The 23748-nt window shown below is 48.9% G+C and overlaps 1 protein-coding gene across 1 annotated transcript in view; it reads left to right on the top strand.

Annotated features, from left to right (window-relative positions):
* Window positions 1–5925: 5925 nt before the first annotated feature.
* LOC139760798 (dual specificity protein phosphatase 7-like) overlaps window positions 5926–23748 on the top strand; it is a 50529-nt gene continuing 32706 nt past the window's right edge. The window contains exon 1 of the mRNA XM_071684406.1: window positions 5926–7539. Coding sequence (XP_071540507.1) covers window positions 7110–7539 — 430 coding nt within the window. The 5' untranslated portion in view covers window positions 5926–7109. The remainder of the gene's footprint in view (window positions 7540–23748) is intronic.

Here is a 23748-nt window from a genome sequence, read left to right as displayed (position 1 = left end):
CACTCAACCATCACACACACACACACACACACACACACACACACACACACACACACACACACACACCAACTCTAAACGACACCATCACTAAACTACTGACTGAGAAATAGCAGCAGACCGGCGAACGATGTAGGTAGTACACGTCCCTCATCACCACAGTCCCCACTACACATGAAGTTCTCGCAACCCAACCCAACTACGTCTCGTCTCCCACATAACACACAGCCATGTTCGTAAAACATGAGAACCAGGCACAAACCAGCCACACTCCCTAGCTGGACAATCAGGAAAAACCTACAAAACTCCACGCTAACACAAATCTTCTCATACCACACAACAAAATCCCGAACATCTAGAAAGTTGCCAACATAATACCCATCCTCAGACTTTCCAATCGACTCCCACACCCCCTACCCCAAAGCCCCCTCCTCCTACCACCCCATAGCACTGTTATCGTTAATGTCCATATCCCTCGAGAAACTGTTTCACAATAGGGTCAATGAAAACATCCCACTGTCATCCACCCCCCCAGCACTGCCCCAGACCCTAACATTCCACTACCACACTACACACATACAAACCTCACGCGACACATCCTGGATTGCTTCAGACGTCTGCATCACCCTCCCACACAGCACTGGTAGCAATACACATTAAAAAAGCATGCGACACCGTTCTCTGACATTTTTCACACCAAAGATACGCGACACCAACCCATGACAATAGAACGTTGACCAACTTCATACCAGCCGCCAAGCCAGAGTCACCCACACAAACGCCTCGCCTACAGAAATCTCAAGCGCTACACTAGAATCCTCCAAGGAGCAGATTTCTCTCCAACCCTCTTCACTTTCTTCTTACACGACCTCCCTCTGTCTCCTGCATACCACATGTTGAAAGTTCTCTGATATGCCAACGAAGTCAAGAGCACTCAGCTCTCAAGTCTTACACAAACAACACATTCAACATTGCATCACGCGATTAGGTCACTGGCTTGCTCAAAACAATGTTTTGCTTTGCCCCTTGAGAAATCCAGTAACACCCTCTTAATCCCCGAAGAGGTGAATGCAACCAGCACCCTCCAATTGCCGTGAATGATCAACGACTCCCCTCATCAAAAACACCAGTCGTACTGGGAATTACGTGTGACGCACAAGTAACATTTACACCACACATCACAAATATCAGCACAAAACCCTTTAACGAATTGAGTGCCCTCAGAACACTTAACTGGCACCAGAAACAACAAAGAGAATCTCCCAGTATCTTCGACAAACAGTTTACTCCATCCCAAACTAAAGACTGTCCATAAACCAGTCTTGAGCTCCATTCTAACAGATTTCCACCTATCTGAAACTATAATCCCCAGTCATGTACGAGTGATACTTTCCTGTCAGTGCACTGGACACCACCCATCATTTCCTCGGTAGTACAAGCGTTGATTCAAAATAACAATGAAACCCTTGTCCAGAATTGCATATTCCTTGCTTAAAACAGTGAACACCTGATCTTCAACTGCCTTGCATTCATATGACAAGGACTGATACACATCACCACGCCTCTTGACCTGTGATCTCGGGGTGATAGGCGTGGCTGACTTCCTGGGTGCTGAGGAACCCCATGAATGGGGGATCCATGGACAGGAGTTGGAGACCACATGTACATATATCCCATGAACGTGTGAACGTCTCGAGAAGTCGCTCTTGGTTGATCCAACGAGAAACTGAAAATCCTGATACAATATGAAGTCACGTGATTGATACTTGGCGAAGATCGTTCAGTAATTGTTTAGAAATACGTTTTAGGCATCTAATGTCTTTCATAAAATGATATATTTAATTTCAGTAATTTGTAAGTAAGGGTATTTGTATGTGAAAAGTGTCGATTGATTAATATCTTGTCTTCCTGAAGTACCTACGAATGAGGGATGATTGACCTGTTTGTGATTTATTCGTTTCCGTTTTTTTTTTTTTTTTTACCTATTTTGTTGGCGTGATTGTTTACCTTTCTGAATCAGCGACGATAAAACAGGAACACATCTCGTGAAGTAGAGAACAGTAGAAGACTTTACCCAATGTAAGCGTTTCCTTCCCTGATACAAAACGTAGACGAAAGTTGAGACACATAAATGTCGTGGAAATGAAGAGCTTGATTGAGAGTATTACCAGAGCTTCTGCGGCTTTTGTCACCATATGACATTTATCTATGTAGCGCCAGTGTGCAGGATGGCCAGTGGAAAATGACACCGACAGAGAGCAAGAAAGACGTGGGAGGCGTTAGTAAAGAGTGGGTACAGCACGGCTGGTGAGGCGCGGTGGGATGGCCTGGGTCTGGCAACAGTGTCGGCTGGCCTGGCGCTAAATCCTCGGCGGCAACGCTGCCACGCGGCGTGTTTTGGCGATTTGTCGTTCGTCACCCTCTAGCCCAAGGGCATCTGACGGCCCACGTTCGTGTGGCCAGACGCTGTATTATATAGAGGGAAGAAATTCTGATGGTAGAGGTGTCGTGGTTACCAGTCGATTGTGTTATGTGTGGGTTTATGTGATACCTCTGTTTGTAGAATATATATATATATATATATATATATATATATATATATATATATATATATATATATATATATATATATATATATATATATATATATATATGCTAGTGGGTGTATATATGTATGTATGTATGTATGTATGTATGTATGTGTGTGTGTGTGTGTGTGTGTGTGTGTGTGTGTGTGTGTGTTTATATATCTGGGCGTATGTATCTTCCTTGTATTTGTAGTTCAGCCTAACAAGAACGCATGACGTCACGACGGAATATCTGTACTTGCGACCCAGAAGAGAGAGTACATACTTACCTGCGAGTCCTACAACGAAATTTTGTCATTGGTCAGGGTAAAGTGGAACGATGTGGTATACCGGGGGCGATGTGCTTTACGTGGACTGAACCGGGGCATGTGAAGCGTCCGGGGAAGGAGGGAAGTGAACGTCTGTTGGGCCTGGTTGTTGACAGGGGTCTATGTTTTCTGTGCCCATGACAGCGCGTTACGTTCACCGCAAGAAAATTCACGGTTAAGAGAAACGAGTCGTGTGAATTACGTTTATTAGTCAAGTGTTAACTGTGAGATGGAGAGAGTGTTTGTGTGTGGACTGAATGCCAGCAGTCCGCGTGTGGATGAGGCAGAAAGATAAGACAGCGACGTGGACCATAGGAGTGAAACTGGACAGCCACTCAAGTAGATGCTGGCTGGGTAGCCGCCAGTAACCCCTGATAGCCAGGCGGGCAGTACCGGTGGCTGCCTACCACGTAGTAGAGACAGGAACGTTTGTCATCATTTTCTCAACACTTGACTCTGTCCCTTGCATCGTCTTGCGGTAAATATGAAGGAAAAGAATGATTCCCACTAGTGCATCCGGACTGTAAGCCTCCTTGTATACGACTCAACCCTTATACTGACAGAAATTGACGATGATGAACAAATAGTGAACATTTATTTTGATAATGTCTCTTAGAAAGAAACCAGTTAGATGTTAGAAAAAACGAACAGACATAACTATATATACCTAACCTGATCTAACCTAACCTAACCTCGCCCAGCCTGCCCTAACCTAGCCCAACCTCCTTCGATTTAACTGTACAACTACCGAAGTTGTACAGTTTGTTACTGTTATGCAGGATACAGCATGGCTAAACATAACTACGTAGAGTTATTCTGACCCACTTGACTCACCGTAACTTAGAGATGGATACGGTAAGTTAAGTCGTAGTGTGGTGTGAGAACCCCCGTGCTGTGCAGCACCAGCGGCAGGTCCTCCCAAACTCTAGGGATATTGCCAATAGAATATCAGGTGTTTCATCTGGTCCTCATCAGAACGACCCCTGAGCAAGCCGGTACGACCATAAAGCGCGACATTATGACCCTTGAACTTGACAGTACGACCCTTGAGTACGACGGTATGACCCTGAAGCACGACGTTACGACCCTTGAGCACGACAGTACGACCCTTGAGCACGACGGTACGACCCTTGAGCACGACGGTACGACCCTTGAGCACAACGGTACGACCCTTGAGTACGACGGTATGACTCCTAGATATTGATAGCATGTGTTCGCGCGCATGCAGCATACAGTAGTAGTAGTAGTAATAGTAGTAGCAGTAGTCATAATAGTAATAGTAATAGTAGTAGTAGTAGTAGTTGCAGATGAAAAAAGATATATATGTTCTTTAGGGTCATGTGACGCTGGGAATAACATTACAATCACCTGAGCTGGAAGTGTTCTCAACACAGTGGTTATTTCCCGTCGTGGTTGAAGGGAACCGTATGAGGGGTTATAGAGGACTCATTCGAAGGATTAGGTGTCCTTATGGAGACTGTGGTGAGAGGAAGACGAGGAACACATGGGTTGTGGAGACTTGGGTTGGGAGAGGAACGCGGGGAGGCGGTGTGCCTGGCATCCGCCCCTCCCGGGCCTGACCACCCCCTCCCATCCACCTCTCCCTCTTATCTATCCTTGCTATCCATCTCATCTCCCTGTTATTAATCAGGTTAGCCAAGCAGGACAGGACAATACATCACCCATCGAGTGAATGAATCGTCCAGAACGATTATGATCAATCAGACGAAAGAAAATTAACCATTCGATTGCTGACTTCATCCACTGATCATCCACTGCCTCATTCAACCAGTCTACATCAGTTTATCCATCATCAGTGACATCAACCAGAGTGTGGAGGTAGTTGCATATTGGTAAACAGATCCAGACACCTACCCTACAAATATCTACATACAGAACAAACCTTTATATGTGTGTGTCTATAGTCTCTCCATCTGTCCTGGTATAAATAAAGCAGTCTATGCTGTTGGCGTCTGTATGATTATATGTATACTTAAATGAATTATGCTGATCACTGAGTGTCTGCACATTTTTGCAAATGTAGCTAAAAGTCAGTCGACGTTGGGTATATCTTCTTGATACTACACATAATACATTGAAATTATATATATATATATATATATATATATATATATATATATATATATATATATATATATATATATATATATATGGAGAGAGAGAGAGAGAGAGAGAGAGAGAGAGAGAGAGAGGTTTATGTAATTCATAACCTGTTGTGTAGAGTTGCCTGGAGCCAAATCCTGCACCAGCCTGAGGTTGTATAACATCACTCACGTGAAGACCTGTTGGTAAGGTTTTGGCTGTGAGGACCTGCTGTATTTCGTCCCTGTCTGTGCCACAAGAAGGTCTCTCAAGAAATGGCCTTGACGCGAGGCATTTCTAGAGTTCTCTGAAGTAAACTTAATCCAGTTTATGATTGGTTTACTTCGAGTGTTCTTCAGTTTCCTGGCCGTCAACAGTCGTTACGTGTGCCAATTACCTCCCCCACCCCCACTCTGGCGATAACAATTTGATGGAGCTTGGCACAAGAGGAAACTTGAGGATGAGGATGGGGCTAGGATGGTTTTAAAATTCCTGTGGTATGACGGTACGGCCCTTCAGCACGACGGAATGACCTCTGAGCACGACCTTGACGGCCTTTGAACACGACGTCGGTTAAGACCCTTGAACACGACGGTATCACCCCACGAACACGACAGAACGACCCCGGAACACGACGGTAAGACCCTTTGGTATATCGGTGGCCAGACTTTAGACTTGACCCTTAGTGATCTGGGCAAAGTCTACGTCAAATTGGTCGTAAAATGACTTGATCACCCTGGTCACCGTAGGGTCACGTGGAGGTCAGGTCACACACACAGGTGACCCGAGAGATAAGCTTAGCACGCATGACCCTCCAGCGGTCGGTGATCAGAGATAACAAATCTAAAGAGTCAGAGAGAAGAGGCACACAGGAGACAAAGAACGAGAGAGAGAGAGAGAGAGAGAGAGAGAGAGAGAGAGAGAGAGAGAGAGAGAGAGAGAGAGAGAGAGAGTGTGTACCTACCGTCCTCTCAGCACTTACAAGATTTTGCTGGGATGGCAGGGCTGACGCGTAGCGATCACCAGAGAAGAGAAGAGAAATAGAGGAATTGAAAAGGGTAAAAAATCACGAGTAAAGGAATCAAAACGAGAGAAAACCTAGCAAGATATGAACGGGCTCCGATAACAAGAAATAAAGGTAAGAATATTATATATTTCCTCAATGAACAAGATCCAGAAAAATAAAATTGGGAAGAAGTGGAGAGACAAGAGATAAGAGATTAACCTGAGCGATAAGCAGTGTATATCCGAGACTGATCTATTATAATCCACGAATGTCAATCAGGAATGGTAACCCTACCCTGGGGATCGCGGAGTAAGGGGAAATATTCCTCAGTGGAACGGCATCCGGAAAACTAGATCGCTTGTCCACGCGCCTTGGAGAAGGTAATCACCTGGCCGTAGTCCTTGTGGCCACGCTCCAGGCTGGACTAACGATGTCCATCATGATTACAACCGGTGACACACAACTAAACCATCTTACGCCGGATCCTTTTCCCGTGGTCTTCCCGTCCTACTCCCCACGCCCACTCAACGTTATGACCTTGCTGTATATGGCCATCCGAGACTCCATTATGTCTCTGCTCCGCTCATATTTTTTCGTCTCTTTTTCACTCCACAGTGTCTGTCATGAGCCACTTTACGAGCCAGTAACGAAGTAGTTCGGTGAGAGCGTGTTTATGAGTTCGGTACTGTTGATGGAATTGATTCATGGTTTCTCCGCTTCCCGCGCTTTTTGGCAATGCCTTCCTTTTAGAGATAATCTGACGTCACCGAGAAGAACTCCCCGCGATTGGCTATTACCGCGCACTCCCATTGGCCGCGAGACTCAGCGCTCCATCTCTGGTTTTCATTGGTCAACGTCACGAGCAGATGCGCGGTGATTCGTTGGGAACAGTTAGTGACGTATACGGCTCCGTACTAGGGACGTTTTCATCAATGGTCTGCTAATTCAGAGGGTGGTACGACTGCTTAGAGTGTAGACGTGTTTTGTTGAGCTGTGCTTGGAAGTGTGTGTTGACGTTGGTGCTTGACAGTCACAGTTGATGTTGCAGTAAGTGTATGCACATGCCCCGCGAGAGCAGTAGCAGCCGTGCAGAGCCCGTGCTCCGCCATGCCCTCTCTTGATGGTGAGGCCGCAGCAGGATACAGCGGCGCCAGCACCATGAGCGGGTTCAGCGGAGCGCCGGTGGTGGAGGCCAGCTTCCTGTGCGAGGCGCTGCGGCAGGCGCGTGGCGTCGAGGATATTCTGGTGCTAGATTGTCGGGGTGCCGACGACTACGGTGCGGGCCACATCCGCGGCGCCGTCAGTGTAGGCCTGCCTTCCCTCATGCTTCGACGCCTGGCCTCCGGGAAGCTGAGTCTGCCGCAGGTCGTACGTCACCTCGCTTCTGACGGGGGCGACCGCCTGGCCAGGCTTCACCAGTGTGTCACTATCGTCCTCTACGACCACGCCCACGCCTACAACCCCCATACGCCCACGCTCATGAGCATCCTCTGCCGCAAGTTCAACCAGGAGGGCTGCAGTGCTCACTGCTTAGCAGGTAAGACCTTGGGAGGTGTATCACTAACGCTAGGGTCCTGGGTCAGTCATCAAGAATTAGACTCCGTATAGTTCATCACGAATATTCTCCTGGCGATACTATACCATTTGTAACAAGTATAACATGTAGAATTACGAGCTTACGAGCGTCTTTTACTGCAGGTAAACCCACAATTTACGGTGGAAATAGCTTTACCACATACACTGGCCCAGGAGCCACCCATCACGATACACCGCTGTAATCTCTTATCTCTCTTATCAGAAGTCTCATGTAACATTTGGTGCCGTAGTATTGTGGCTCAAGAGCCACGGTATCAGGCTGGCACCCGCTCCAAACTATTGAGCTTTCCTAGAAGCGGCCGCTCTATAGCAAGAATCCACTCATAACACCATGACAGACCCATGGTTGATACTGAACCTTTACATTCAACTCAATTTATATTGAATATTCGTTAATGGTTTACCTAAAAGTTGTCCATTTATTAGTTCCATGAAATTTGGACCTTTGGCAGCGGTTGCGTAGTATAGTACGACAGAAATGCAGTAGGAACGTGAGAAGGTGTTGGTTTGGTTGGAGGGGAGACCGTAGCGAGAGAGTAGGTTAGGTAGTACCCGAGCAGACTCTGAGGTACTGAATGGAGTCGATGAACGGTTCATTCTCCCACGCATATTTCGGGGGGATGGGGGGATGAAAAATCTTCGTGAGACCACTTTCCTCTTAACGAGGGGACAGAAGAAAAAACCTAACCATGAAGTTATAGAGGAGGAGGGTATGCCGTACCGAGACAGTGAGAGAGAGAATGTAACCTAGTTGGTGCTGGGGTGAATGGAAGAATACATAAACAGGACCCATTCACCCACGCGCTCGGGCAGGGGTTGCCATCCCAGCCAAAACAATCAATACGGAGGGAGTACGGTGAACACGCGACCTGTCCCGCTCTCCCAAGCTCTGGTGCCCCACTCCCTCAACTGCCGCTGTGTGGCTCTCATGCCATTGTGTGCTGGGGGGATGAGGGGGGCTTTAGGTTTGTTTGTCTTAGTGGTTTATGAAGAGGATATGAGACTGGTGGGGGATGTCATACGAGATGATTAAAAAGTCAGTCTTGGCTGTGTGGGGAAATTCCACGAGTAGGCTGCGGGGACCAGTGGCTCTCCTTCGACTGCAACTGTGTCAGTGTTTATATCGGCAGGAAGCGAAGGCTTACGGTTTGTTTACCGTAAACTTATGTCAACAGTTGCTGTAAGATATGCCTCTAGTGATACACCAAGTGGATCTCAGACCCTAACTTGTGGAATGGAGCATAGATGATGAAATATTCTGTAACGTTACCTACATCGTCCGTTAACAGCCCGAATATTTCAGTTATGCAAACCGTTTTGGCGAAGGGACATGTCTGTAAGACCAGTCTGCATGATCCACTTAATTATACGAGCATAAAACTGCATTTCCTGGGAAGAACTTCGGTTAGCGTATCGACGTTTTCAGACTGCAGTTTCATTATTCTCAAAGGTGTGTTCCCTCACTTCACATTCCACAATCAATCACTACAGTACAGACAGTTTATCTTTACCAGGAAGAACCTTTATGATACTGGAGTATTTTGCATACCAAGCATTTGGTAGTGCACTGTTGTTTTCTTTGCCGGTATCCCACTATACTGCTGCTCGATGCACGTGTGTATCCTTGGGTGTGGGCATGTAGTGTGGTGCATGATGATCGCGCAAAGGGAAGACCATCTCGAGTCTCGAATAAACTGAGTTTGCTGGAAGGGTAAGTGAGATAAAAGTAATGTAGTCGGAAATTGTACGTACCGTTGCGACAGTTGTTATACTGTTATAAATGACGCTACTTTCAGGTAGGCTATACCTGTTTTCCTGTGTGGGAAGTCTTAATCACCCCCCCCAGTGTTGCTATACTGGCATGGGAGCAGGTGTAGTGAATTTACAGCTGCACCGGCACCTGCGTTACTTATAGCAGGTTTTGCGAGAGAGAGAGAGAGAGAGAGAGAGAGAGAGAGAGAGAGAGAGAGAGAGAGAGAGAGAGAGACTACTGCAGTAGCTGGCTGACATTTGGTTCTGGTACATCTGCTGAGGCAGAGCTACAGGTGTGGTAGCAGGGTCACACTTGCCGTACGTGGGAGATATGTATGATAAAGGGGCACATATATAATAGGGATTCAGGTGTGGTTCAGCTGTGGGTACAGTTGTTGGCCGTGTGGGGATACGAGTTGTGGGCCGGCTGGGAGTACAGGTGTGGGCCGTGTGGGGGGTACAGGTGCTCTGACATTCCCGGATGGCTAAGCAGTTTCACTCGGCTCTTTTTGTTTGCAGTGGGGCAGCCCCTCTGGCCGAGCCCGGCTCCAGCTGGTCAGGTTTCGCTGCCTTCCCCTTGCAAACCGGAGTATGATAAGAGCATGCTTCACGTTCCCTGAGTATGATGATACGTATATTACCTTACACTGAAGGAATGATTTGTGCAATTTATTATCTCAGGTTTGTTTTCAGGTTGTTTTGGAGCCGGACACAGTGCCAGCTTGACCACATACATCCGGAGTGTATTCTAAGAGAACGTTCAAGTTTCACCCACCGGGGCGCAGCATAGGGCCGGGGGTGTGCGGTGCACGAGGTAGACTGGAGGCCGCGGTATACAGAAGGTCATTGACGTGTGTAAACTCGGATGTTGGCCACTAGAGGGGGAGGTCCTCTTTGCCTTGGCAGAGGAGAGGGCTTCCTCTAACAACTCTTGCTCTTTCGCCCCCCCCCCTCTCCTCTCCCCCTTCCTCCCCCCCCTCCTACCTTGGAAGGGACTTTTCTATCATCATTCATTCATGCGGAGAGGGGTAGTTAAGCGATGGTGGGGGAGCATAGAGATGTGTGAGAGCCGTGTCTGTGAGGAGTACCTGCGTAGCACTCAGTAGGGTGGAGGTGGGTAAGGATGTTACCACCCCCACGTACTCCCGATCACCCCCCCCCCCCTCCTCCTCTCCCCTCCCCGAAGCCTTATACTAGTTCATTGATAGATACCATAAGCTGCCGGGTGCCACCTCCCCCCCCCCAACACCACCCCGCGTGTTCCCCCCCCCCCCCCCCGTCCTCCCTTTCTCACACACACACACACCACCCCCAACACGCACCCTTACCCCGTACATCACCACAGGTGCCTCCGTGCATTATTGATCGATCCCCAACAGCTTGGGTTTAAGGGGACGGGTCATTAAAAAGTAATTGATGTTTATGAAGTGGTTCCTGGTGCGAGGAATGTATGGTACAAATGTTTGTTTGGATGGACGGGTGGCGTGCTAAGATTTCATGGGGTTTGTTTCGGTTCATTGGGAGGGTTTAGTTACAATGGGGGATTCTAAATATGCCATGGACCCCGACCTTTTCTTATTAGTTACGTGTTATTTACAGGTCACTCCTCTCTCTCTCTCTCTCTCTCTCTCTCTCTCTCTCTCTCTCTCTCTCTCTCTCTCTCTCTCTCTCTCTCTCCATCAATCAATCTATCTATCTATCTATCTATCTTCGTGTTATCTCATTCTTGCTCTTTCCATCTATCTGCCGTACTGTCTTCCCGTATTTTCTCTCCCTTTCTTGTCTCATCCCTCTTATTCTCCCTCTCCGTCCAACCTCTCCCCCCCCCCCTCCCTTTCCCCCGGCAGTTTAAGGCGCGAGTCGAGAGCTTGTGTGTGTGAGTGAGGGGGGGGGGGGGAGTATGCGTGGGACTGTGGGCGTGTGTGATCCACATGGGCGTGTTGCCATGGCAACGGTCTGCACCACACCGCCCACACGGGCGTGTTGCCATGGCGCCAGGCAAGCCACCCACACGCCCAACATGACCATCACCTCACGCTCACTGCCTCACCTTACCGATCACTCTCACTCTCACACTCGCTTACTGGTAAAACCCTATAGGGCTCACTGCTAAACCATGACTCTCCCAAGCACTCACTTAAACCATCTCCTTGGCTTTGATAAATCATGACTCCGGTTTTCCCCTTTTAAAAGACCATGGATCTCCTTGGTTTCCCCCTGATAGACCACGAGTTCCCAAGAGACAGATCATGGAACTCATTGCTTTGTGTGTGATTGCTAATTGTGTTTTACGGGGAGAGAGTTTGACACTCATGTCGCCCCGTCTTGTTTTTATCAATTTTATAAAATATGTACCATGCCTTGACTATGTATATATGCACACACGCACACACACACACACACACACACACACACACACACACAAACACACCCTAGCCTGTGTGTGTGTGTGTGTGTGTGTGTGTGAAATACTTGAACGATTTGACTTGCAGCAAGTCGTCTGCCGTGCAGCGTGAGGTCGTGGGGGTTTGTGCTGTTGCCTGATACTGGCAACGTTTTCCGTGATCCGTTGCCATGTGTTTGCTGCTCCTGAAGTGGTTCTCTGGCGATGCCATTGGTTTTGGGCTGATGTTGCCGCATGGTCAGTTGTTACCAATGTAGAATAAAGAACTTCAGTCGTTTAGTCTGATATAGATCAGTTTTCTGTCGCACAGATGAGGGAGCTGTGTCACGGTTGAAATGTAAAGAATTATGAAGAGCATACTTCTCAACCTGCTCACACAATTCAGCCAAAAATTGTTAGCTAATCAATTTTGAACAGTTCATTCAAAACCAAATCATTTTTCCTAGTCACTCTCTATGTAAGATTAATCAGTTTAGAGTCAATTAGATTCTGATACAAATCACCTGAAAATCATTGTTAAAGATTGATTCAGAATCATTCTATTTCTAAGGTTCAGAATCATTCACTATGTAAATGGATCAACCAACATGCCCGTCAGTTTGTAACGTATAGATAACGCCACCTGGATCAGATCGTAGCATGAATATGAAAAGACAAAATAAGATAGTAACAGCCTTTCACCTGCCCAGCGTGGGGAGTGTAAGGTTTGACGGGAGACAGCTAAAACCTGCCCCCATCCGCCAGGGTTTGCGGGGAGCTGCACCGTGCATTGGGCGACGCTTGTACCCTGGAGTCGGGAGGTTGTAGCCAGTAATGATGCGGTATTCTGTAGCCGGTCCTGTACCCTGTATGGGGTACTGTAGCTTGTAGGGGTTGCTGTAGCCGATAGGGATGCGGTAGCCTGCAAGGAACGGCTTCAAACAGCCTGACTGATCAAAGGAGGAACGAAGGTGGAGGGAAATCATGATTGCAGAGCCTACAGCATTATATACGTAATGTGTTGCCAGACTGTAAATCGGTTGCCGTGTTGCCTTATCATGAGCTGGTGCCATGTTGTCCACGTCCTTCAGGCGTCGACCATAAGAGCGGAAACACTACACATCCTCCGATGATTTCTTACCTTGTTGATAAGGTCCAGTGGGATAACGTTGTGTTGGTCCTTCCCAGAGTCGTGATAATCCAATGGGAGGAAGGTACATAAGGCTGCCTCACGGGTATCGCCAGGGTAAAACCCCGACCTTATCTGATAAGGGTCAGACCCCGAAGTCTCACCACCTGGGGGGCTATGCTTAGCTTTGTCTCAGTCAACCCAACGAAAATATTGGTCTTTGACAGTCACCTGCCCTACCCTTAACAGTCACCTGACCTGCCCTTGACAGTCACCGGACTTGCCCTTGGCAGTCACCTGACCTGTCCTTGACAGTCACCGGACTTGCCCTTGACAGTCACCTAACCTGCCTTTGACAGCCACCTGACCTAGCCACGCAGCCACACCGTATTTGCCTCTGACCAACACTCGCTCGTGCCTTTACTTTGACAGCCGGCCACGGCACTTACTCGCTCACCAAGATCCTTGACAACTGCACACCCGCGGGTGAGGAGGGGCGGCAGCAGCAGCAGCAGCAGAAGGCGACAGCGAGTGAGGTGTGGGCGAGGGGTTGGGTGGGGGAGGAGGTAGGGAGCTTGGATATGTTCGTCACCATAGCGACCCGGCCAAGTATACCCGTGCAGAGACACCCCCCGTGCCTGCTCCTGGTGCTACACCTGTCGTTCCTGGTCGTGTATCCTGTCCTGACCTGCTTGGTTGGTTGCAGATGAAGTCTTGCCGTTTTCATCCCGTGACCTCGTCTTGCTTTCTAGCTACTCTTTTTTTTTTTTTTTTTTTTTTTTGTTTGGGTATAACATGAGTTGTATTTGTTGTCATGTTTTATGTTTTGCTTTTTTTTCCATCCCAAGCTTTTTTATTTATTACTTTTTTCTCTTTGATAATTCACACCAAGGTTTGGTAAACGACTTTCGCAATTCTGTGAATTTTTAGTGTCATGACGCTGCTCCGGAACAGTTCCGTGAGCGGATGGTTGGTTGTATGGCACGGGTTCGAAAAAGTTCCAGCAGTCGTTGGTTCGATGGTTTATGTCATGGGTTCGGAACACTTCCATGAATCGATGGTTCTTGACGTTGGTTCGGGATACTTCATGAATCGATGGCTCATGACACGGCTTCGGAAGTTCCATTTGATGGTTCATTGACACGGGTTCAGGATGAGTCGTGGACGTGACTCGTGATACCTGGCTGGTTCGAGCCGAGGGAGGAGCAGCGAGCCTGCAGAATCTCTCTCTCCTCTCTCTCTCTCTCTCTCTCTCTCTCTCTCTCTCTCTCTCTCTCTCTCTCTCTCTCTCTCTTTCTCTCTCTCTTGCAAAACTGTGATGTCATGTCACCGACTCGGCTCTCCCAGCGGCACCACGTCGCTAGCCAGGCACTGTACTCATTCTAATTGGCTCAATTTCTCTGATTGGAGGTAAGATTAGCAAGGAATGCAGCCCAGGATTAGTGATCCTGTGAGTTCTTTTTCCCTGTGAACTCAAAAGGGCGTGAATACATGTGTGTGTGTGTGTGTGTGTGTGGGGGGGGGGGGGCTGGATGATTGAAAGCATTTTATAGGTCATATATAAATCTTAGCGCTATTTCAGTGATTGGTTTTCTCAGGCGAGGAGTATTTTACACGGTGAACGCAATAGAAACGTGTCGGCGTTATTGTGAAGCATTTCAGGATTTAGGAACGAATAAAGCTTCGAATACAGCAAGCTTCGAGTTAACGCTGGTGTGGGCGAGCATCTGGTTTGACCTGATGGATTGCTTCAGTTTGCGAATCTTTGGTCTATAACTCTATGAGTCATTGACTGCTTCAAACAGTGTTTCACTGACTCGCCGTATCGGAGTACAAATAGCGACACGCTATAGCCTTTGAATGTATCGTAACCGTAGCCATGGTATCGGATGTCTCAACGTTCGAGCGTTTGGCGTCCGGTGGTTCGTCTGGGGCTCGGGGTGTTTCCAGTAGGAGCCGGTGTGTGATGAGCGGAGCCCACTGTGCTGGCGGCACATCTCTCCATAAATGTTTTAAATGTGGGAGAACCAAACGCTGGCTGGTTTACACGGTGTAATGTCATGACGTGCCCCGCCGGCGTGTGTACACGGCGTCTCACCTGCGTGTGCGCTGAGGGAGTTATACACGTGTGTGTGTGTGTGTGTTTCTACTTTTACGTACAATCGTGTGTGCGCAGAGTGGGCGTCGTGTGTACGTGTGGCCTGTAGGTCGTGAGAAGACGCTTAGGAAGTCGTCGTTTGTGCACGACGTACGTTCATGTGTACGTGAGTGCTCGGGGGTACATATAGCAACCATGATCCCTCCTCCTGTTGGCATGGGTTGAGCCTTGAGGACGTTACCATCCTGGGGCTAGAGTCATCACTCCCAACCTAAAGGTGTGTGTGTGTGTGTGTGTGTGTGTGTGTGTGTGTGTGTGGTTGAACTTAAAACTTACATGTCTGTTCAGTTACCATGTGCGTATCTTTTCTTTGTATGTACAGTCGTGTGTGTGTGTGTGTGTGTACATTTTCTCTCCGTGTGTGCGCGTGTGTGTGTGTGTGCGTGTGCGTGCGTGTGTACGTTTCAAGGTCTGAGTCAGCTTCCTGTGGATCGATAGAGAAGAGCGGGGAGGGCCGCCCCCTATTTCACTTTAATTTCTGACTCCCCACCAATATTGACCTACTTACAACACTTAACACCGAGCCAAGTGTAGGTGACATCAGCGGCCCTGATGGCGGTTTCGTAGTGCAAACGGATCCTCAGAAGGGGATAAACATGAGAGAGAGAGAGAGCGAGAGAAAGAAAGAGAGCCACCTCCCCCCCTCTCTCTCTCTCTCTCCTTTCCCCCATGCCTATGAGTATCCCCTCCCTCTACCCAAACCCCCGTCCCCCTCCTCCTCCCCCTCCGGACTGTGTATTACACCTCGACCGCCATCTCCCCCCCCCCCCCTCCCAGCTTGCCAACCGGCCAAAACTTAAACTCGCTTCCCCCTCCTTAAATCCTGCCTGGCTTACACCCCCTCCTCCCTCCTTATGTTCCTCCCCTCTCCCTCTAGTTTTATCCTTTCACCCCCCCCCCCATGGTATGTAATCCTTGGGGGAGGGGAGAGAATGGGAGGGGGGGGCGGGCGGGAGGAAGCTCTGCTCAAGGTAGCGGGGGTGAGGGAGGGGAGGTAGGGCGGGTTTCGGCTGGCCCGCGAAAATTACGTGCTCTGGGCTCATGGCGCAGGCCAACTGGTTTTAGGGGAGAGGGCGGGCCCGACCTTGGCATGAGAAAGGCAGAGGGAGAGGGGAGAGTGTGGAAGAGGAAGAGGGGAGAGTGTAGCAGAGGTGGGGGGTGGTGGTAGGCGAGTGAGGGGCTGGGACACAGGCCCTAGTCTCGTGTGGTTCTTCACAAAAAGTTTACCCTCTTATGTTCTCTCTCTCTCTCTCTCTCTCTCTCTCTCTCTCTCTCTCTCTCTCTCTCTCTCTCTCTCTCTCTCTCTCCCCACCAACCCCGGTGTTCTGGCGGGAGCATTGAACACTTGTTCTTCAAGCAGGAGCACTGAGCATTGTTCAAGAGCTCCCTGTGTCATCATCAGTTGGTGTGGTGTAAGAACACGCCAACTTTCCCCCTACCCCACTCCTATTTTCCCCCTTCCCCATCCCCACGTCCCATTTTCCTCACCCATCTATCCCTCTCCTGGATGTATACATTCAGATCCCCCCCCCCCTTCCTCCCCTTCACGCAGATTACGGTGGAGGGGGGAGGGGGGGTTTGTACTCGAGGAGAGAGGGGAGGGGAACATGGAGGGGAGGGGGTGGACCAGCCTGTGGCCTCAAGGTTGTGTGTAGTATCAGTGGCGGTAGCCCCCCCCTACCCCTCTCTCTCTCCCTCCCCTCCCCCCCTTCCCTCCCCCTGTAGAACCTGCTAGCCATGCCACCGACGACGCCGGAACCGGTTTGCGCCACCCCTCCCCTAGCTGGTGGGGTAGAGAGTGGGGGGGAGGGGGTGTAGGGGGAGGAAATTGTACACTTATACTACGCTAGTGGCATCAAGTGGTTTTGTGTATCTGGTCCCAGCTTTTTTTTTTCTTCTTTCTTTTTAAATAATTTGTATGGCAACTTATGCTTCACTGGTTTAACCTCTGTAAACCAGATTAGTTTATATGGGAATTTATATTGATTACTGTCGTAGAGTGTGAATGTAGGTCAGGTACGGCAGGTCATCGTGTTTCTTGGTCTATACACGTAGAGCTGTTGGCTTCTGTTGGTCACTTTTTTTGTATCCACTTTGACCGTTTAATTATATTTGCTCTTTATCATCTGTTTCTTCGTTATCCAGTGTGAGTTTTTGTATTTTAAATCTAGGAAGGAGGGGCTTTTTGATAGTTCTGATCAATATTAGGCTGTGTTCAGTATGTGGTTATTTATGAATTAAATGATTAATCCGTCTGTTATTTTCCCCTCAGTACATTACCGGTGCATATATACTAGGTTAAGAAACGAGGCAACACCAGTGTAAAACTCTCTCCCTGTAACACACAAATAGTAATCACACACACACACACACACACACACACACACACACACACACACACACACACACACTGTCCGTGTTTGTCGTATATTGATTTTGGGGGGATGGGGGTCGGTCCGTGCTCCTGGGGCCTGTGGAGTTAGGGTTCGGGAGGGGGGCGGGGCAGAGCTGCTTGCCAGGCTTCTTTTGGTGTGTCGTGTCCTAATGTGAAGCAGAGGTGGACATTAAGCTGAGATTTTATAGTTTACTCTAAGGGCTTGTTATTATTGTATTGTTATTATTAGTGATATATAGTTTTTGTCATCTTAGAATATATATATATATATATATATATATATATATATATATATATATATATATATATATATATATATATATGGTGTTCTTTTCTAAAGGATTACATTTTGTCTTTATTTTCAGTATTTTGGTTTAACTTTATTTTTACTGGTGAGGATCGAGCGAGACCGATTGTTGGTGTGTGTGTGTGTGCGCGGCCCACAACACACGACTCTCCCACCCTGAACGTACGAATTAAAACACGCATTAGCAAGCGCATGCGTAGATATGGACACGCATGCATACAGACATGAATACAAGAATGAGCACCCATTCATTTATGTAAGAAACACATGTTGAGCACAGCATGTGTATGGATACATATCCACACATACATACATACATACCCAGAACCACAACTTATTGAGAGCTTGTTGTTTGATTAGGCATGTTCCTTTTAGCAGTTAGGCAATATGAAAGCCACCTTCACTTCCATGCACCAAGACTGCCACCGTCACCTCTTGCTACCTCATATCCCTCGTCCCCTAGTTGCAGTTCGACACCTGGTGGAGCTCCTCCCAGATCGTTATTAAGTAACCGTAACTGCTTCATACATTTGTCTGAAGGCTGTCTTGTTCACACACAATTATTTTGATTTTTTTTTTTTTTTCCAGGGGGAAAGAGACCTGAAGGTAGTGGGCGGAATTGTGATAATTGGGTGAGGTAATGTCAGGTGGGTCGGTGGGTGGGTGGTTAGCCACTAACCCAGCACCTGGCCAGGGCAGATGGACTCTCCTGCCTCCCTCACAGTCTCATTTTTATTCGCGCGACTTTCTAGTAATTTTTTTTTTTTTTTAGTGATTCATATATTTTTGTCCGCTGATTTGAATTTTCTTTTTCATTTTGGCCATTTTCGGCAAAGTGTCCCCGACTTTTGCCGATATATTTTATTTAGTTCCAGGAGTTGTTCCTTAATAAGTTGTTCGTTAATTAAAGGCTTGGATTCGCACCTGTTGTAAAATCGCCGGACACAGGAGCAGGAGCCTCATAATTCCCCCACTGGAATGACCATTATACCGGCGAGCGTGCAGCCACAGCTTGCTGGATCGGCGGACCCAGCGTGGCTGGGGTTGGGCGGGTAGTAAGTGAAGGACAGTGCAGGTAATGATGGGGGTTGATGTGGAGGTTGGTTGGTTGGTTGGTTGACCAATTAGCCTCTATGGTTATAAACGTGTATTGAAATTCGTTTGTCTGTAGGTGCTTGCACGATTTCTTCCTCGCCACCATTCATATTTACCCGTTTTTGCCTCAACCGTTGTTTTTTTTCCTCTTTTTTTCTTTGGTCTCTGTCTTGGACCACTCCCTTGCCCTGTGCGTGCTGCCCAGCATGCCCCGTGGCTACCCTGGCCCGCCCGGGGCCACAGGTGTGTCCGGGGCGGGGCTGGGGCTGGGCTCCCCCATCAAGGCCAGTGCCACCACTAGTCACCCCCCTCCCCTTCCCCATCCCCCCTCCCCCTGTTGGGCTGGACCTCTGAATGAGCGCTCATGGTATTGTCTGGTGAACCCCCCCCCCCCCCCCCGATCCCCACCCAGGCTGTTAATGCTCGCCCACGCTCGCTTACTCGCTCTCTTTATGCTCCGCTGGACTCGCTTACTCGCCATCGTATTCCTGGCTTACTCACTGTGCTAGAGCTTCCCTGTACTCGCTTACACCGAGCTTAATGGGTCGACCATTCACTCTTGTTGTGTCCGCTCGCTGTATGTCGAGACCTCATGGTGACTCGAACTGACTTACCTGTACTTCAGCGCTTGAACTCTCTGCATCTTGACAGCGTCGTCCCTCGCTGCTCCGCCACCACTCGCTGACGCCCGCCCCCGGCCGCTGGGGTTGAAGGTGTGTGTGTGTGTGTGTGTGTGTGTGTGTGTAGAGTGTGTGCGTTGCGATGGGGCTCGTCCCATGCCCTAGGGTGCGGTCGGCTGCCCCAGACCAGTGTAGTAGAGTGCATGTTGGAGGTGCTGTGGCGGTGCATGTGTTGGAGACGCTATTGTGGTGGTGGGTTTCGGAGGCGCCTTGTTGGAGGAAGTTGTAGGAGATGCCTCGGTGGGGTGGGTGGTTGGTGGTGGGAACAGACAGACCCCCCCCCCCCCACTCTCCGGTACGGACATTGCATTTGCCTTGAGACGGGGGGGGAGGGGAGTCTGGGGTAGGGGATGGCGCCCCTCCCCTGGAAGGGGGGATACAGCAACCAGTAATCATGCCCACCGCTCCCCCCCCCCCTCCCTTCACTCCCCCCTCTTTCTACCCCTCTCCCTTAGTGGTACTCCCTCATCTTCCTTCACTACCTGCTCACCACCCCCTCCCCCCCCCTACCGAAGCAGGAGGGGGGAGGAGGGGGTGTGGGGTCCCGTCAGGATGGCGCCGGCCGCCCTGTCCGATGAATAGTTAGGACGCCGCGATGAATACTGATGAATTAGATGTTGTCTCACTCCGCCTGGCCTCACCTTCTTTCACTGCCCCCCCCCCTACCCAGGCATTCCCTCCCTCAACCATTGCCTTCATTCATCTCTTCCTTATTGCCTTCACCCATTTTTCCCATACTTCCTTCACTCATCTCACCTCCTTTACTGTTTCCACTCATCTCCGTTATTCACTGCCTTCACCAGTCTTTCCTATTCATCGTCTTCACTCATCTTCCTGACTCGCTACCGCCACTCATGTCTCCTGTATTCACTGCCTTCACTCGGTCTCTCCCTCACTGCCTTCACTCGTCTCAACTTCCTACATCCTCTCTCTCTCTCTGTCTCTCTCTCTCTCTCTCTCTCTCTCTCTCTCTCTCTCTCTCTCTCTCTCTCTCTCTCTCTCTCTCACATAACATATTCTCCCTTTACTCACTCTCTCCAGACGTTCCGAAATGAAGTTGTGATAGGCAGTCCACCCTGTAACTCCAAAACCTCCATGAGTGGGACACTCCCTCAGCCGTAAGGACTCCACCACACTCCTTCACGACACCCTCTGCCACTCCTTCAGGAGGAGCCCCTCACTCCTCCCCACCCCCGTCTCCCGTAGGGGCGTAGATGCTTCCTCGAGTCTAGCGAGCGAACACGTTGGGAAACAGTTAAGCAAGAAAGCATTATTATTATTATTATTATTATTATTATTATTATTATTTCATTCCTTAAGTTTTCATTTTTTCCCTCTTTGTTTCAATTTTTTTTTTTTTTGTAAGTAGATTTCTAAGTAATCAGAGTTTGGTCATGTTCAGTATGACACTTTTGGCGTGGGGATTACCTCTCTCCGTGTTGGGTTTACTTCCTCACACCTGCTGCTGATGGATGGTGGTTCCCTGTCCTGCCTCACACGTGTGTCAGTTGTTGGGATGTTCCGTCCCTTCCACACCTGTCACCTGGAGGCTGCCCCACCCATTACCACACCTGCCAGCTGATGGCTACCCCACCCATTACCACACCTGCCAGCTGATGGCTACCCCACCCACCTTACACGTCCGTCAGCTGAAGGGTTCTCTCCCCAGCACCACCAGCCAGAACACCTGTACACTGCCATTGCACCGCCACACCTGTGCAAGGCAGGCGAGGCTGGCAGGTGTCATACTCGATATGAATGGCCTCCTCTGTATCACGCACGGAACCCAGTACACGCAGCACACACACGCTATAGATCCCCTGTGCTATCAGTGCATGAAATTAGATATATCTCTGTTGTCACGTGTAAGACAATCTCTCTCTCTCTCTCTCTCTCTCTCTCTCTCTCTCTCTCTCTCTCTCTCTCTCTCTCTCTCTCTCTCTCTCTCTCCACACGTGTGTGAACTCCCCACCCCCCTCCTTCCCCCAGCATCACAACTGACCACACCCCTTCTATTGTCACCTGATATGGTCCCTCCCCCTCCCTCCGCCCCTCCCACACTGCCCACGTGACTGTGGTGAGATTGGGGTTACACCTGCGGTACAGGTGTGTGTGTGTGTGTGTGTGTGTGTGTGTGTGTGTGTGTGTGTGTGTGTGTGTGTGGTCTTGGGTACTGTGTCTGCTGCCTCTCGGAGGATAGGCCAGGATGTAAAAGGATTGTCGTGTGTGTGTGTTTGTGTATTTTGCTTTGACTAGTCTTCCTGGCCCCCCGTGGGTAGGTGTGTGCGGAGGGTTGTGTGTGTGTGTTTGTGTGGTGGTTGTGTGTTTGTGTGGTGGAATGTATGGTTTGTTTTGGCTTATGTATGGTTGTATGCAGGGGATAAACTAGGGAGATAATGATGGTCTGAAGTTACATTAGGTTTTTATTATTATAAATCATCTCTGAGTCCGGGAGAACGACCCTCGAACACGACGGCACGACGCTCGAACACGACGGCACGACCCTCGAACACGACGGCACGACCCTCGAACACGACGGCACGAACCTCGAACACGACGGCACGACCCTCGAACACGACGGCACGACGCTAGGACATGACAGGCCAGCCCTTCGACATGACCCTCCACAGGAACTTCACCTGGTGGCTGCTGAAGGGTTACACCTGCGTGGATCTGCAGACACTGATTAAACCTCGCGTTTGCTCTCCGCTGTAGAGTTATCAATGGTTCCTGAGGGCAACCACTGGGGGACAGTATGGTGCTGAAATGTCGATCTCATGTGTGGGTTGGTATTTTCTTTCGAGATGGTGGCAGTGTGTGGTAATGGCTGGCAAGAGCTGGCCTAGAGTGGATTCCTTCGCTGCGAGACTGAGGTGTAGGGGGGTCGGGCCCTCACTGGGGTCTTCATGTCAGCCTGGAGTAAAATGCCACTAAGATCCGAGCTGGTGGGTCACTGTAGTGTTACCTTACCTTACCTTACCTTACCTTACCTTGCCTTACCTTACCTTACCTTACCTACCTTACCTTACCTTGCCTTACCCTGCTTGGCCTTACCTTACCTTATCTGCCCCGTTCAGGAAACCGGTTCTCTCCTGGTTACGGGTCCGCGTCGGATTTTTGAGTGTACGGTTCCTCTCGGTGAGGTTTCACCCCGCCCCTGTTTCATTTCATGTTTCACCTTCCGCCTGCTTCACTCAACACTTCACTCGTTTGTTTCCCTTAACGTTTCACTTAACAACACATGAATTTATTTGTGATCACAGTCCTTCAAGGGTCTGTAATGGCTGTGATTATACTAATGAAAATCTGGATATTCATCTAAAAATTACACAAGAAAATATTAGTTTATTTCGGTGTGTGTGTGTGTGTGTGTGTGTGTGTGTGTGTGTGTGTGCAGGTCACACCTGCGCTGGTCTAGCAGACCCTAGGGGAAGGAGTTAAGGTGGAGCAGGGACGGGGGATTAGGCCTCCTTACACATATAGTGTGGGGTGAGGGAGGGGTAATGTCGGGGGTAGGGCAGGATGACCAGGTGTTAGGTCAGGTGCGTTTGGGTGTGTAAGTCTAGGGTGTGGTGACGGGTGAGTACGAGCGTGCGCGCGCGCACACACACACACACACACACACACACACACACACACACACACACACACACCTACCTGTACACTCACTCACACACACACAGTGTATATATATTTATGTAAACACATAGTGTTATTCAGCTCTGGTACTGTGATTACAGACCTCTCTTGCTTTACGTATGTCTCGTTGGATAATTCCATTGTTTTTGTCTCAAAGAATAGCATGAACTTAGAGAGCAAAGTAGGTGTTGCATGTAGTGTTACGCAGGTTGAATTACGCCTGACGTAAAGCGCAGCGTTCGTACATCACTGATGGTATATGTTCGTAAGTCTGTGTGAGGATTTTCTGTCGAGACATTGTGCAATGTGCTGCTCCAGGTGACTTCGCGGAGTTAGTTTGTTAAACAAATTAATCATGTTTTTAGATATTTTGAGTCATTGCTGTGTCTCTGTGTACTGTGGGAATAAAGATTTATTCCTGTCTTTATCACGAAGACTTGCTCTGTGCTTCAGTCACTATGCCAGACTTGCTCTGTGCTCAGTTTTCACACTGAGGCGAGGGAGGGAAAAAATAATTTTATTGGTATTATTTGGATTATGTAAATAGTTCTGGGCGAGTCATGACTCCGTGTTTACGATGGAGTTGCGTAAATTTTTATGACGCATGAATTG

Source organism: Panulirus ornatus, chromosome 38, assembly GCF_036320965.1.
Source record: "Panulirus ornatus isolate Po-2019 chromosome 38, ASM3632096v1, whole genome shotgun sequence".
Taxonomy (NCBI): Eukaryota; Metazoa; Arthropoda; class Malacostraca; order Decapoda; family Palinuridae; genus Panulirus; species Panulirus ornatus.
The sequence above is the reverse complement of the archived record's forward strand: the minus strand, read 5'-3'. Positions and strand labels throughout refer to the sequence as shown.